Source organism: Equus asinus, chromosome 4, assembly GCF_041296235.1.
Source record: "Equus asinus isolate D_3611 breed Donkey chromosome 4, EquAss-T2T_v2, whole genome shotgun sequence".
Lineage (NCBI taxonomy): Eukaryota > Metazoa > Chordata > Mammalia > Perissodactyla > Equidae > Equus > Equus asinus.
This window is the reverse complement of record NC_091793.1, coordinates 109,954,512-109,971,860: the sequence shown is the minus strand read 5'-3', so window position 1 is coordinate 109,971,860 and position 17,349 is coordinate 109,954,512. Positions and strand designations below refer to the sequence as shown.

General features: G+C 41.1%; 1 protein-coding gene across 7 annotated transcripts in view; it reads right to left on the bottom strand.

Moving 5' to 3' along the window:
- The window catches only part of MYO3B (myosin IIIB), a 414,167-nt gene that overhangs the window by 94,632 nt on the left and 302,186 nt on the right, over positions 1-17,349 (bottom strand). For all 7 annotated transcript variants that reach the window (XM_044768737.2, XM_070508081.1, XM_070508082.1 and 4 more), the window contains one exon: positions 16,487-16,589. In XM_044768737.2, the coding sequence (XP_044624672.1) occupies positions 16,487-16,589 (103 nt within the window). The remainder of the gene's footprint in view (positions 1-16,486; positions 16,590-17,349) is intronic.

The window sequence follows — 17,349 nt, the reverse complement described above, 5'->3', positions numbered from 1 at the left end:
AAGATTTTGTCTTATCTTTTATGAATTATAATTTAGAATGGCTTCTAGACAAACTGAGAAACCCATAGTCGTTCACACTTAAAAGCATATTCTAATTTTAAAACAGGATAGGTTGCATCTAATTCATTGTGGGTTGATTTTTGGTTAGCTTCCTAGTGTCTCTAGATTTGGGAGTAGTTCTCATTGTAAACTCATGTCTTACCCGGGAGCCCTGGGAGAATGGCTAACTAGGAGAACCAAGCAAATATGTTCCCGCTTCTTTCATAGCTCTGAAAAAAATCTTTTGTACATGGAGCTCTGAATAAGAGGTCGATTTCTTGTTCCCAAAAAGTAGCAGTCAATCATGCTGCAAAAGATATGCTCAGACCAAGATATTTTAACATACTTGGAGCCCTGTGAATCTTGAGGGAGGCAAGTTTCAGAGAAATAAGTCATATAACTTTCCTTATGGAAGTTATTACCATGAAAGATAATAGAAAATGTAAACTTCAGAAATGGTTTTAATAAGTTCAAGTTCTGAAGGTAAATTAAGACATTTAAGGAAGGACAGCAGAGAAGACACTGTCCTTGAGAAAGATCCCTTGCTGACCTGAGTGCTAACAGGATTTCCATGTGAACTGGCCACAGGTTGAACTCCATTTGGCAACTCTAGCATTCTTATTTAGTTCTTATATGGAATTTGAACATTCTAAGGGCTGAGGGTATAAATGAGGAAGAGTACCCAGATCTGAATCTCCCCACATTGTCACTACGCATCTACTCTTCCCTGATTTGCATCAGCTAGGTGTCACTGCATACACTTCTTACTGCTTATATTTATTTAAATAGTTTTGAAGGCACAGAGGATTGAAAGGTAACAAAAAGTTTTCAGAAAAACACAAGTTATCGTGTTAAGTTCAAAAGCACCCAAAATGCATAATTTAATGCATGTTTTATTACAAAGACTGGAAAGCTAGGATTTCTAGAATGCTTTTGTGTGTTCCATTTACTACCACCACCACAACCAATAAGTATTTGCCAAGCACCCACTAAATCTCCCCAGCGTTGCATTCATACTTGCATGCTTTTACCTGGAATACCATCTCCCTCTTGCCCACCTGGTCATTGCATCCCTAGCCTGTAGCTCAGGTATCAGCATCTCTGAAGAGTCTTTCTTGTTCTGACCCCAACCCAGCCACCTCTCTCACTCTGGGCAGAGGTGGAGGCTCCCTGGTGTATTCGCACAATCTATTGAGCAGAACCACACTGAAAACCTGGTTCTGTAACTTACTCATCTGGTGCCACATACTGACCAATTAAAAGCGTTTGCAAATCACCTAGTGAAGGTGAGCTTTATTAGATTTTGTTCAAGGGAGGGAGAGCGAAGAAGAGTATGTACCATAAGCCACTTGGCTTTTGAGATATCAGAGTTGTTCCCATTGCTGTGTTCGTCAATTTTGTCTTTTCTTCTTTGCTTTTTAGTTGATAAAAATGTTCCAAATTTCCAAATGGCCTGAATATTCACCAATCACTGATCAATGAAAGTATAGTAACAACTGAATTTCTCCTCAAAGTAAGTGACTAAAACAACTAATAACTGAATTTCTCCTCAAAGTAAGTAAAACTAGTGGCAAAATGTTTCCCTTTTTTCTTCTTATCATTAAAAAATAATTTTTTGGATTAAAAAATAATATATATTCACTGTTGTACTGTATAAAATACAGATATTCGGGCCTGGCCGGTGGCATAGTGGTTAAGTTCATGCATTATGCTTTGGTGGCCCAGGGTTTGCAGGTTCTGATCCCGGGCGTGGACCTAGCACTGCTTGTCAAGCCACACTCTGGCAGCGTCCCACATAAAATAGAAGAGGATCAGCACAGGTGTTAGCTCAGCAACAATCTTCCTCAAGCAAAAAAAGAGGAAGATTTGCAACAGGTGTTAGCTCAGGGCCAATCTTCCTCACAAAATAAATAAATAAATAAATAAATAAATAAATAAATAAATAAATAAAATACAGATATTCAAGAAAAAAGATCAGGGATAATCTCCACACTCAGATACAATTACTGTTAATATCCTGGTGTATGTCTTTTCAGATGCTTTTCTATGCATATAATATACATTTTTAAAGATAACGGTTCATGACATACTCACTATCATAACCTACTTTTCGTAGTTATAAGCATCTTTCCATATATTTGTGTGAAATACACATATATGCAAGTGTGCATGTAGGTCATATTTATGACTGTATAGTACTCCATCAGGTGATTATTATAAGTGATTTAACTAATCTCTTATTTTTGGATAAGTTGTTTTCAGTTTTATCATAAGTGGATCATTACATATTCTGTACATATAGTTATGAGTACGTGTCCAAATATTTCCTTAGGATAAATCTTAATGTGAGGCTCTTGGGTCGAAGTGCGACAAATTTTTTGCTTATTTAAATGCTTTTGAGTTATATTATCAAATGCTCTTCTAAAAAGTAACAAAAATTAACACTGACATCCATAGAAGTATGAAAGGACCCATTTCCCATCATATTACCAACATTAGGTACTATTGGTCTTTTTAATCTTTGCTTACCTCTTTGGGAAAAAACCAAAACAAACCAGTGTTACCTCATTATTATTTTAATTGGCACTTCTTTTCTTTCTTTTTTTTTTTCTGAGGAAGATTAGCCCTGAGCTAACATCTGTGCCCATCTTCTTCTTTGTATATGGGACTCCTGCCACAGCATGGCTTGACAAGCAGTGTATAGGTCCACACCCAGGATTCGAACCAGTGAACCTCGGGTGACCAAAGCAGAGCACACGAATTTAACTGCTACACCACAGGGCAGGCCCCTTAATTGGCATTTCCTGACTTCTAAAGAGGGAAAATATTATTCCTGGCCTTTAATATATGATGCGACAGAAATACAAAGAGTATAGGAGAAGTGGAAACAAACAATAATAGTGCAAAACAAGATCACCATTACTGCAGGAAGAAAAAGGAAAGAAGAAGGAATGATCATGACTTTTGTATTTTTTTCTCATTAGGTTTGGCTACTTGGTAATTTTTCTAATGATTCTGAATGCATACCTTGTATCTCACTCCCAATCAGTATCACTGTTGAATGAGCGGAATGTGCAAATTACACTTAAATACATGGATATTTGCTTGCTCTTGGACACAATTATTTTAAGTTTTAGAACATGGCTCAAGGACAAATTCATCAAAAGGGCTCAAAAAGGCTGATAAATGTTCCATAATGCCATTGCTCTAAGTTAGCACTAGTTGGATTTATGTACTTATGCTAATATCCCAAATCCCACTGAGCTCTTTAAATTTGATATTGTTTGCCCCATTGCGGTTCCCAACCATGAGCCCATCCAGTCTTAACCTGCCAGTCTTTGCATTCTCATTTCTTTTTTTTTCCTCCTTTACTTCTTTTTTGCAGGCAGTTGTCATTGTGTAAAGTCTAAGGTAGGAGCAGAAGGCTTTTCTTCATTCTGCTTAGAATGTTTGCCTCATTGGTAAAAAAGACAGTCAGCCAAGAGCCACCCATAAAGTCTACTTCAGTTCTCTGTCAGCAACCAAAGGAACCAAGAGAAAACTCGGCCTCAGGCTGAGAGATGGAATTAAGATGCAGTAGTGAAGAAGAGCACTGTGACCTGAAATCATGCATGGCCCTGGGCTGAGGGCCACAGCACAGCCAGAACAGCTGAACAATGCATTACTGTGCAGAGGACTTGACTGGATCATCTAATTTAATCCTCATATCAGTGCTAGCAGTGATCTCTAAATACTTCAGTGCATGTTTCTTAAAAGCAAGATCATTCTCTTATATGACTATAGTACAATGAGCAAAATCAGGAAATTAATACAATATTATTATCCAATGTACAGACTATATTCAGATTTTGTTAATTGTCCCAATGATGTCTGCCATAACAAAAGAAAATCCTGGATCCTATATTTTTTCAGTTGTCATGTTCATTTACTTTTCTTTCATCTGAAATAGTTTCTCAGTCTTCCTTTATGTTTACTTTTGAAGCCTACAGGTCAATCATTTTGGAAAAGTTCCTCTGTTTGGTTTGTCTGTGACTTCTTCATAATTAAATTCAGGTTATGCACATTTGGCAAGAAATTCACAGAAGTGATGTTGTGTTCTTCTCAGTGCATCCCATCAGGAGGTAGAGGCTGTCAATTTGTCTGATTACTGGTGATGCTAACTTTCATCACTTGGTTTAGGTGGTGTCTGCCAGGTTTCCCCACCATCCTTTGGTAATTAATGAGTATCTTATGGAGATCTCTGAGACTATGCAAATAGCTTATTACTCCTTAAATGTTCACCTACTAGTTTTAGCATCCATTGATGATTCTTACCTGAAACAATGATTATTTTGGTAGTTGCCAAATGGTAATTTTCTGTTTTTATAATTTCTTCTACATTTATTATTTTACATCTTACTGCAAGGAAAAGCTTACCCTGTTTCTTCTTCCCTCCCTCCCTTCTTTCCTCTTTTCTTTCTGTTAATCTGAATGCCTGAATTCTTATTTTATTCAATACACTAAGTTCTTTTATTATCATTACTTTGATATGCCAATTGTCCTAAATTTGGCACTGGCTTATATTTTATGGGGTTGGGAGTAACAGACTTCAAAATGAGTCCTTTAGAAAAGACTGCTTAATACTGAAGATTACATAAAGAAAGGTCGATTCTTCAGCAATAACAACAATAATTCCTCCTAGTACTACTATTTATGAGGGCTTTTTATGTTCAAATGAGATGCTGTGTACTTTGTATATGTTATCTCATTTAACATTCATGACCTGGTGAGGTAGACATCATGCCATTTTATCTTCCATTTAGATGAGGAGATGAATGCTTTGAGAAAATACGTAAGCTTATCAAGATTTTACCCTTAGTTGTAGCAGGTCTAGTAGGCTCTAGGGCCTTTGCTCTCTACCACCAAGGCAACCCTACAAATAGGTGTGGAAGACTTCAGGAAAGGATAAAGGTCTTAGAAGCAAGGCTGAACTGTTCCTTTAGGTAGCTGGACCTTTTTTTCCAGAAACCAAAGAGTCATCTGAACTTTTTGCATTTTTATAAGTGGAGCAATTGGAAACTGTCTACAAGTCGGTTATCACTCTAGGAACTTCCCTAACCTGCTTTGTGGAAACCATCCAACCCTGCCTGAAATCCAGTAAGGAAAGTATTAAGAAAGAGCTCATTTGTCCTAATGTCAGGTGACAGATCAAGAGAGACACGACTTGGCCAAGTAACCTGGGGAAGCATTCCCATGGGTCAAGACAAGTGAAAGCCAAATTCAAGAAGAGAAGAAAAAATGAAGAGAACAGTATATCAGGAATTCTTAAGAAACTGAGTATCTATTCTATTTTTAGATCCCAGGTGAAGACAGGGCTGTAGCTTTGCTCTCCCTGCAGGATAATATACTATATCCTTCTTCCTGCAATGACACCACTGCGTCCACCACCACCACATGCCACTTTTAATACCAAATTTCAGATTCTATGAGAATGAGCTTAGGTGAAAGAAGTATGTTGCATGCTAGTGAAACTAATGCAAACAACTGCCCTGCCTTAGAGGGAAAAGCACAGTTGGATCTGAGAATAACATCCTTACCCTCTCAGTAGGAACAAACTAAAAATAAAAGACAACAAGGTGTTTCCTGCCAGTCAGTAAATCCAATAAGCAAAGAAGATGCCTCAACCTGGCGCTGGGTAGTTGTCAGCCTGACTCCCTCCATCTGAGAGCAGCCATGTGGTTCTCAGAGCTAACAGCTGCCAAGCAGAACCCCTCAGATTAACCCATAGGTGGTGTTGAACCACTTCCCATTAAGATATTTGCAAAGCAAACAAAAGTGATAGCCCCACTCTGAGTGCTGGGAGCTGGCCAGGAATGCTGGCTGTTCTTGTTGACACAAAGAGCTCTCTGGGGAGGGTCTGGGCTAGAGCTTGGAAGGCCAAACTGTGTTGATATAAGGCCATTAGAATCTTGGTATCAGGGACTGTTTATTATCTAATTTCCCAATGACAGCAGTCACTAGAGCTCTGTTTCACCAAGGCTCTCTATTCCTCTCTGTTTTCCCAACCTATACCATTCAGATGAAAAGAAAACATTCAACCCTCCTCCTGTTTTGTCTACTCATCAAGGAGACAAGTCTGAGAAGTTACTAATATGCACACAGAGAGAGTGTGGCATTACTACTGTCAACAGCTTCTGTGGCGAATACTTGGTCAGGTTCCTCCTTAATCTGAAGAGATTAGGGCAATGCTAATGGAAAATATGCTGGCATATTTGTGTCCTACAGGTAGGCGCCAACTGCCATTTAATTCACAAAATACACTTAGAACTGAAACACTAATATTTTTTCCTTCTAACCAAAGAAAATGAAATAAAGTTAATAAGGCTGTGGAAATGTACAAAGTTAATCTTTCAATCTGTAGGATTATAGTCTCAGTTTCTTTAAATGTTGATAATGAAACACTTTTACATAGAATTCATTTTTACACAAATTTTATTTCCTGAAATATTTTCAACTTGAACAAGTTTTCTTTTCTTTCAAAATAGGCTGGATATGCAAAGGCATTTTTGTCAAAAATGCATTCTGAGACTGAATACAGCAAAGGTCTGGATGAGGATATAAGCAAAGCAGATATCAGAGATGTGCTGAGTTTCTAGAATTTCCTACACTCACAAAATGAGTAATGTAGGAAGGGGGTAAGGGATGGCAAAACGGCCAGAAGAATTTGCCAGATTTTGCCATTTCCTGAAACTGTCATTTAGATTAGAAACCAGAACTTTAGAGATGTAGGTATTGATTGTATAAGGAGAAGGACAAAGACAGAAAGAGAGAGAGAAGGAAGGAAAGAAGATAGGAAGGGAGGGAGGAAGGAAAAAGAGAGTGAGAGAAGGACAGAAAGGAAAGGGGAAAAAAGGGAAGGAAAGGAAAGAAAAGTAAGGAAGGAAGGTGGGGGAGGGAGGAAGAAATGAAGGAAGGAAAGAAGGAAGAAAGAAAGAAAGAAGAAAAGCAAGCAAACGGATTGAGATTTCTTTAGAAAAAGTAGAGGCATCATCATACTAAAAAATTGATTTTTTATAAAAAAGAAGAGAGCCATCTGACATTTAAAGTACAAAGTTAGAGAACTTTTTAGAATCTTGAATACACCATTCAGTTTTAGGTGATGTTTATACAAATAAGATTGTCACTGGACCCATGTTCTCTGTAAATGTACAAGATTTCCAGAAAGAAAGTGAATTCAACCTTGCAGGTCAACTTTGCAGAGCTCATGCCATCATTTGCTGATGGTTTAATTTGCTGATGACCAATGTGTTTAGGGAAGATTAACATAAGCACAAAAGTTCATGTCCACAGGAGATCACATTAAAGGCCTTAGTGGGGTGTTGTCATAACTTCAGATGTATATGATATGTTGGACATACTGGAAATTAGTTCTCAGTCCGACTGTCCAAATCATTTCTGGAGATACTCCATCTTTGTCTGAGGCACCAGGCACAAAAACATTGCCTTGAAGTGGGGTTGGGTGTGGTCATAGAACCCAAGTCAAACATACGTTCTAACATCCTTTCTGCCTAAGTTCATTAGGTGCTGGTTCCTAGCAACTCACCCTTAAATTAAGATATTAACCATAGACAGCTACCTGTCAATAACTGAGCTTCTAAAGAAAACATAACTAAGCATTTTCTCATACTTGGGGCTTATTTTTGAATTAGGAAGGTAGATCCATTACAGAAAAACAACACAGTGTTAACAGCACCTCCTTTTACTTATTTTGCTAGTACTGTTGGCTTTTGAAGAAAACCAGGTTCCTACTTTATCAAAAATTAATTATTACGTTTGAGTCAGACTCAAGATAAATAGGAAGCATTTCTAGAGCACAAAGTGATTAAGTTTAGCTTTGGACCAAACAGAAATAAAAATTAAGGAGCACATATTCATTCATCCATTACTTTTATTTTATGCCTATAATGGCCAAAGATTCTAGATTCGGTGAGTTACACAGAAATGAGTGACAGATAGTTTTAGCCCTGGAGTTTATTATCTTATGTAGAATATAGTAATAACAGCTAGCATTTTTGTGCACTTACTACATGCTAGGTAGTCTTTTAGATATTTCCTATAGTTTATTCTCACAATAGCCATTTGAGGTAGGTACCATTATTAGAAATATGCTTAACTTGCCCAAGGGCATTGAACTTATTGGACATAGACCTGGGCCTTGAAGAGACACAGTCTACCTCCAGAGTTTGAACCCAAACCGTTCCCTCTATCTGCATGGTGCCCCTGCACATGGTGGGCTGGAGTCAAACTCAGATGCTCAAGGGGCCAGGCCATGAATTAATAAGCAGCCCACTGAGTTGGTATCAATGGAAACAGCTTCTACTCAGTTCTAGCAGATTGCTGCTAGATACTCCAATTTTTCAAGAGCCATCAGAAATCTGAATTGTTATATGAAATCTTTCTATTTTTATATGTTGGAAACTAATTTAGAATTTCAAAACATTGTGCAGGCCAAACAAAATATGTCTACAGACCATATTGTATCCAATGACGTGGGTGTGCATCTTTTGGCTTATAGAATAAGGTCCAAAATATTTTGTGCAGCTTTTAAGACCTCCCACATTCTGGTTCCCACCTGCCTTATTCTCTGTAACAGTTCTCTCTGCATCACTCCACTCCCACCCCACCCTCAGCCTTCATCCCGCTGGACATCCCATCCTCCCCAGAGTGCCCCTCACATATCCTGCCTCTGGGCCATGGCCCACTCTATTTCTCCCACCTTGGCTGCTCTTTTCCTAGTTCTGGTCTCCTTCAAGGGGCTACAGGAGGTGCCACATGAGTGACACCTTGAAGGATAAGTAAAACATCAACAGGTAAAGAAAGAACTGGCAAGAGAATTCTATTCAGAAGGAACAGCATGAACAGATATACAGAAATAGGAAAACAAAAGACACGTTGAAAACCACCAAAAAGCTCCAAATATTTTAAAAGAGGCCTCTGGTCCTTGGAATCTGGTCCTATAAAGAAGACTCTGATTGCTGACATTCTTGACATGCACAATCGTTCTAAAAGGATCCTTTGCATAAGGATCACTGGTGATTTAAGGTTTGCTGAGATAGTGCAGATAAATATTTATGTACAGCTATAAGCAAATCCACAAGAAAAAATATAACTCAAAACAGATTTTTCCTTGAAACTCCGGTCAGCTGCTGATACGGTTTCTGGCTTCAAAAAGGTTTTGAAAATAAATGTGACCGATTAATATTTTAAAAATCTAGAAACTCTAAGAAAACCCTAACAATCAAGTAAGGTCTGAAAGTTATAATTTGAGGGTATGCCAGCGGAATCCTGGCCATATTGGCAAGGGTGAGTCTTGGGCCCAAAGTCAACCTCAGAGTTATCCATGAGATAAGAGCCACGAACACAAGAAAATAAAATTTGGCTCTCAAGTTAAAGCAGAGAGTGAGTACTGTTAAGTTTCTAAAATACTGGAATCCTCAATGTTTATTTTTGTCTATCACTCTGCAGCTAAGCCAGAGGGGTCCTGACCCTTCATATTAGGTTAGCTTTACAGGAACCTTTCAAATACCACTATTACTACTGTGGGGACCTGGAATTGGCCACCCCAAGATATATCTGTTTGGCATCAGGATTATTTGAGGCTCATTGCTTTTGATAAACTGGGACAGGGAAGGAGGCTCTGAGGAATGGAATTTGCCCTTTGTTGGGACACATTTGCATTTGTAGGGTAAATCTCTATCTGTAGGGGGTGCCTCCCTCTCTGTACCAGGAAGAAGAAAGGAGATGGCCTTCTCTCCAAAAACTCTTAATCAATACCAAAGGCAAGGACTTAAATCTGCATTTTATTGTGCCTGTCTGATAACCTCCTATAACTGACTTCCCTCCCCCTCCCAATGTTGGCATTTCTTAAGGATTAAGCATCTTTCCTTAGGCTAGGAACTGATTGCTGCGCTCACCTGTGACCGCCCAGCTCCAGACAATCGACTTGCCTCCTGCTACGCCCTCTGAGATAGCAGACCACTACCTGCTGTGTCCATCAAGCGCTGTGTGACAGGGCAATCTGGTGACTATTGTGGGAGGGACATTTCAATCACATGTGAAACACCCTGTTTGGGGGTATATAACCACTATGTGCACCCCACTTCTTCGGTGCCCTTTCTTCCTTCGGGAGGAGAGGCCCCGGGCCATGGTTCCTCATAAAGCTTTGTTTAATTTTCTCTTGCTATTCTGTCTCATGTGAATTTAACTCGTTCTCCAGCCAGATGAACCCCCATTTGGGGAGAGGAAATGTCCTCCTCCCCTACACTACTATTATGGCTACTACTTCTATCACCGTGACCAACAGCAGCTTGCCATCATCCCTTATTAAGCATTTATTATGTGTCTAGAACTATGTTAGTTCCTCTCCATAGATTATCTCTAATCCTCAAAATTATTCCCTTTTTGCAGCCTAGGATATTAAAGTTCAGAAAGATTAAGGAGCTTTCCCAAAGTCTCATAGTTTGTAAGTGGTTGAAGTAAGATTCAAACCCAGTTCTGTCACCAAAGCCCATTCTCTTTCTACCCGAATAAGATGACACATAGAGCATCTACTACACCATAAGCACTTCATAAAAGAAGGCCACCATCCCTACCACTGCTATTGTACCTGCTGCCTTTTCCCCTCTGGTTCCATAGGAGGTCCTGCAATGCTTTAGTGCACTAACTCAGCCACAGTGGTAGAAAATTTGCTGGAGGGCACTAGCCTACTGAGGGAGTGAAATGAAAGTGGAAGGAAAAATGAGCATGGAATTGAAGGGTGGGAGAGGAAAGGTCCTCCTGCTGTGTAAAGAAAAGTTTTGTTTTGTTTAATCTTCTTAGCATTGCCACGTATTTCTGCAACAACTCCTCACACAGTGTTTGTCAAGATACGTGGCGATGTGTACTTCACAGCCCACATGAAAATCTGGCCCACAGTCGGCCCTCACTGGGAGACTGTTTCTCTGGCTCATCAATTCTGAGGTCAGCCCAATTGGCTTCAAGTCCCAGAGCTGCAAGGATGACAAACGGGAGAAATATGTGCTGGTTTTCCCCTCTTGTGAGGTGCCAGCTCCCCTTGAGCTGTTTAAGTCATGAAGGTTCCCATCACTCTGAGTCTGAATCCTCGCTGAAGTGGCCCAGGATGAAGCCGCTTCTCTGGGGGTGTGTTACAAGCTGTCGGGCAAAAAGATCTGCACTAGGGGGCTGGCCCCGTGGCCGAGTGGTTAAGTTCGCGCGCTCCGCTGCAGGCAGCCCAGTGTTTCGTTGGTTCAAATCCTGGGCGCGGACATGGCACTGCTCATCAAACCACGCTGAGGCAGCGTCCCACATGCCACAACTAGAAGAACCCACAACAAAGAATACACAACTATGTACCAGGGGGCTTTGGGGAGAAAAAGGAAAAAATAAAATCTTTAAAAAAAAAAAAAAAAAAAGATCTGCACTAGCATTATCAATCTGCCTCCCTCATATGGACTTCTTGTTATACAACGACAGGCTAGCTGGGCTAAAGAATGTCAAATAAAAGACTTGCGAGAGCTCTGCCATATGCAGGCCAAATTAAATTAAGGGGCATAATCCTCACTATTGTACTTATCAGCATTAAAATGGAGGATTACTATCACGGGAACAAAGCCTCATGACATAAAAGACTATTTCCACTCTGTCATTCACTGTACACGGTTACAGGCTCATGTAGGAAGGGGAGCACAAAAGTGCCACTCCAACTACTGACTTCTACTTTCAACCTGAGGTTTCCTTCTCCCTAGCCAAGTTAACTCCATCCCATCATGCACAGATGGGAGCACCTTCTCCCATGAGGCCATAGGCTTTCTCTCAACAATTCGGTGCTGGAATTTTCTCCACCAATCACAGGGTGACAGTTTTATGCCAATCAGAGTTTATTCCTTAGCTGATTGTGTTTTAAGATTTAGGGCAATGACAGTTACAGAGAACAGAGGGTAGAAAATGCCATGGGCTAAGCATTTGGAGCCTGGAATCTAGAGAGGCAGTAGAATGCACCAGTTAAAAGTGTGGGCTCTGGAGTCAGAAAGCCTGCGTCCAAATCCTGACTGTCACTTTACTAAGTAACATTGGCAAGTCACTTGTAATCTCTAAATGTTAGAAATTACAAAATGTGTACCTCTCCCTTAGGGTTGTTATGAGGATTAAACAGGATAATGCATGTAAAACACTTAGCACACTGCCCAGGAAGTTGTTAATGAATACGAAATGTGAGCTGTTGTTATTATTGTTGGAGACAGGAGATCTGGATTCAAGCCACAGACCTGCCATTTATTCTCTGTGTGACAGTGGGTGACCTCGGACTAGCTGAATGAAAGCAGGATTAGGTAAATCTGATACATCCAACCCAACACTGATCTCTGGGCCAGCATTTGGGACCTACCTGATTAGCTTCCCCAGGTTCAGTTTACTCGTCGCTAACACAAACCCAAAAGGCTGGTGTGAGAATTACATGAGAAAATTGTCGGAAAAGACTTGGCATGGCAATAAATGTTGGGTGAACCTGAATGAAGACTTCAACATGTCCTGTCGTTCTTATTCTCAGCAATATTTCTTGTTGTATCTGGGTCTTCCTTATGATCTCTTCCCTCTGATTTTGCCATCCTTTCATCCTTCCCTGGTATATATCTGCACCCATCACTACCCCTTCGGGACTCTTCTAGCACACAGTGCCCTTTCTTCTTTGCCTACTCTCTCCTCTGGAAGCTGAAAGTGCCAGTGCTTACTTTCTCAGCCTCCCTTGCAGCTGCCCTGCAGAGCTGTAAATTCTGGCCAATGAGATTCAAGGGCAGTGTCTGGGAACTTCTGGGAAAGGGTTCCCTTCTGACACACAGAGACAGACTTGTGAGGTGAACTCCCTTTCCATCCACCTCTTCCTTCCTGCTGTGGATATTGCCACGTGAGGAAGTGATGCTTAGCGCTGCTTCAACCACCTTGTGACCATAAGTGGAGGCATTGCTGACTTGCTGAAGTAGCAGAGCACAGAAACGGAAAGGGCCTATGTCCTTGATGACATCCCTGAGGGGCTGATCCAGCACTGGAACTTCTGTCTTAGGACCGCTTGTCCTGAGGGAGCCTTGAGTCTATTGGTTGGAGGTTCTGTTACTTGTGGCTGAGAGCATCATCACTGGCACAATTCTCCTCTGTTCTCATTCTGCCCATCTTCCACTTGCCCCCAAGACTTCCTTCCTGTCAACCCTTGGGTTGATCCACAGGGCACTGAGGTGACCATCACACATTGAGGGAAAAATGGGACCCCAGGCCCCTGGGACAAGAATGTCCTGACACACCATCTGAGGAATTATTCTGTATGTTGTTGTTGTTGCCACCATCCAAAGATTGAGCAGGAAGAAAATTTCTCTCATAAAAATCTGTGTCTTGAAGAGTGGCTTGATAAACTTATTGAGTACCTACTGCATGTATTGGCAACAGGGAGGAACAAGACTCAGCCCTCGTCTTTGAGAAGCTGACCTGCTAGCACACAGTCAACCACATCACCAAGCAAAATGTGAAGAGCCACAGAGAGCGACAAACCACAGTGTGGTCTTAGGACTCTGTCTGTGAACCATTACCACTCACAATGTCATAAGCTTCTGCCGAAATGTCAATCAATTCATCACCAAGAATACTGTTTAGTTCAGTTAATATTTCTTTCACAACAAGCCTTTCTTGATAAAGAAAGCAGTGGGTTGATTTATAGTCAGACACAAGTTCATTATTTTGTCACAAACCAAGACTTTGAGTAGTACGGTTATAAATGGGTTATGAAAGTTCAAGGAGTGTTAAAGAGAATTAAGGTCTTCATGGAGGAAAGGGATATGACAATATATCTTCACAAAATGGGTAAGAGTTGAGCAGAAAGGAGTGGGCAGAGAGAACAGAGGAAGGTGCATTGGTAGAACAATAAGAAGTGTGACTCTAGGTGAGTCTGGAGGACAAATTGGAGCAAGATAGAGAGAGGCTTGGAAAATAGCAGACTGACATGTCTGAACATATTTTGGTCTAAAATGGGAAGCCATTAAAGTTCTTTGAAAGGTCAGAGTACGTGTTAGGACGATTGATCAGGTGTCAGAAATGAAAGCTCATCTGTAAAGAGGAGAGAATGGAGACAGAGAAAGAGATAATGACAGGCCTGGACCAGGGAAGGATGCTTAGAAAATGACTGGAGATGGGGTTAAGTGAGAGGTAGGGATCAAAAATGACTGCCATGTTTCAAGGCCAGGTGACAAGAGAGCGTTTGTGCCACTCGCAGAAGTGGGAAGTTCAGGCAGAGGAGGTACTTTGGTAGCAGCTTTCATAGGTGCTTTTCTGCTGAGGTCCTGATGTGTCCATCAGGAATATGTGTCCAGCAGGAATGGGCACAGGAGTGTGGAGCTCGGAACAGAGATCTGAGAATCGTGCTCACACAGCTGAGAGGTGATACTAGAACACACCAGTGAGAGAGGCTATCACCCAGGTGAGAAGTAGAGAAAGATGAGAATCGAGGACATGGAGAACTGCCTACATATCAGCAATGGGTGGAAGTTGGATCCAGAAAAGGATCTCTTGGAGGAAGAACCTGAAGGCTGCAGTACTGCAGACACCCATGGAAGAGAGTGATTCAAAGACAGTAGGGCCCATGGAACTGAATGCTGCTGAGTCTGATGATGATGAGACTCTAGTGATGAGAGCTGAGCGGAAGGACAGTTTTAGGGATGCGGGGAGGGCACAGATCAGATTTCAGGATTAAGGAGAGAAAGGTTGGTGAGGGAATGAGGCAGATGACCTGGATGTCAGTCTGATGGCAAAAGTAAGAAGTGGGGAGACAGGGCTAAGAATCGGCTTTTGTTAGAATGGGAAGAGGCAGCAGGGGGAGGAAGATATGAAAGCAAGGGGTGGGCTAACTGATGGTGGCAGGGCCTGGTGGGCAGGGACATGATGGGGGGTTAGCTTGTGCAAGGAAGAGGACCTGTGGCCTTTTGAGATCGGAGCAAAGGAAGAAAGGGTAGCTAAAGATCAGGGGAGATTCTAAGGTGGAGGGAAGTGGAAGTTGCTCACAGCACTTTCCTGAGATTCTGAGTAAAGTTAGTAATCAGCTGAGGTTGAGGGGAGTCAGGCTGGGGCTGGAGCCATTTACCAAACTGGTTTACTGACTCGTCCAAGGAAAAACAGCTAGAAAATGTCAGCACTAGGACCAGAACCCAAGTCTTCCACCTGCTAAGTTCAGTGGTCTTTCTGTTGCATCAGAAATTCTAAACTTTGTTATTCTAATATGAGATGATAGGTTTATAATATTCCCTTGTTACTTACATGAGCTAGTCCGACTATTAAGAAAGTTGCCTACTTTAAAACCAGTCCAACAACAATTAGAGACCAATTTGTCAAGTCTCAAAAATATTAATAAGACATCTAAAAAAATCAATTATTTTTAAAAATTATATATCACGACTGCCTTTTTTTCCAGGTGAAAAGATGCAAAGAACTTTCTAATGATCTGCTTCTTTCTCCAAATCCTGGAGTAAAATTTCAATGAAAATTCCCACAATCAATTTGGAGGAAAAGAAGAAAAGCAAGCTTTATTCTAGTTAGACTTTCCCTTTGCCATGGTCCACTCCTTCCTATAGTTGTGTCCTCCTCCTGGTGACATGTATGACAGGCCTGAAAACCTATTCTGGGAGAAGGCAGGTTATGAAAGTTTCCTTGAGGAATAGGAGGCCTATGAGGTCCTTGAGTCTCCAGTGCTTGATGTCATGGCTTGGCCTGACTTAAACGACCTGAGCCTACATTTAGCCAGGGTCATTTTCCTCTGCAGACCTGACCATCCCAGATGTACGTTGAAATTAGTGCACTATGGCCCTGGGCAATACGCTCAATTCGTTTTGAATTATATTTAACTAAAACCTGTAAGTAAACAGGAAATGATACTCCCTTTTTGCTTTAGCTTAATCCAAGGGTTTTTCAATCTCAGGACTATTGTCATTTTGGGCTGGACAATTTGTTGTGAGGGATCATGCTGTGCATTGTAGGAATTTTAGCAGCATCCCTGGCATCTATCCACTAGATGCCATCAGCACAACTCCTCCCCCTAAAGTTGTAACAACCAAAAATGTCTCCCAACATTGCCAAATATCCCAGAGAAGAGCAAAATTGCCCCCGTTGAGAACCATTGCTTTAACCTAATGAGGCCAAGTACAGGCTTTACCATGAAGAGAACCAAAAAAGCAGGATTGCTGTCAGGTTGTCCTATACAATGAAGACTTTTGCTCATAGATTAATGACCTCTAACATGGGAGAATCTGATGGGAAACACTTTGTGGCTCCACTTTTTCCAACTTACCAAAATAACAGTGTTAGAAATACTTCTGTTTCATTGTCCATTGGAACAGAGCCCCTGAGTTTAAGACTGGGAACATTTATAGATAAGACTCACCGAATTTTCTCAGTGATGGCAGGAGAGTTGCTTGAAGTCTGTGCATGGCCACTGTTGGATTCTGCTTGTTGACTGCTTTTATGATCTACAGAACCCCTCAGAACTGCAAGAAAACAAACAAGTACTTAAAGATTTAAGGATAAATTCAGAAACAGGCAGGGGTAGATTTTAGCACCCATCTGCGCTCTCTGCGGCACCTCTCTCCCTGCCCTCATGCTGCTCCCTGACTTTCTGCAGCCTTTGTCTAGGACACATCATCAAAACTCACCTGTTCTGTGATCGCAGGCCTTGCTTGGTGCTAGGTCCCAGCCAGCAAATTGGATAAAATAACTCACGCTTATAGGGAAAACAAGCTACCTCTCTGGCAATACACACAAATCCTGGACAGAGATTAGAGGCCCCAGGTGAGGCAGTAGCCCCCAGACAGCAGCAGCAGGCAGTAGCTGGAACAGCTGTGCCAGACAGAATTAGTAGATCAGCTTCTAGTCCCAGCTGGGCCGGGCAGGGATTCCTGCTGATGTGGACATTAGGTCAAGGAATGAAATGTCACAATGTGAGTAGAATTAACTGTAAGTAGGGAATCACTCCAGTTAAGGACAGTTTACTGATGAGTTTCTCAAGAGTGGAAGTGACAAATACAATTCCTCCTTCCTGTGCCCATGGCAGCCATGACTAATCAATCATGGCTCCCTTTTCTTCTGAACCTTAATTCAGCTTCAAGTTCCTTCTTAACACAATGCTTCACATCAGTGGTTCTTTTTTTTTTTTTTCTGTTCTATTTCATAAACTATTCTTTTTTTTTTTATTGAGTTATTGATAGGTTACAATCTTGTGAAATTTCAGTTGTACATTAATGTTTGTCA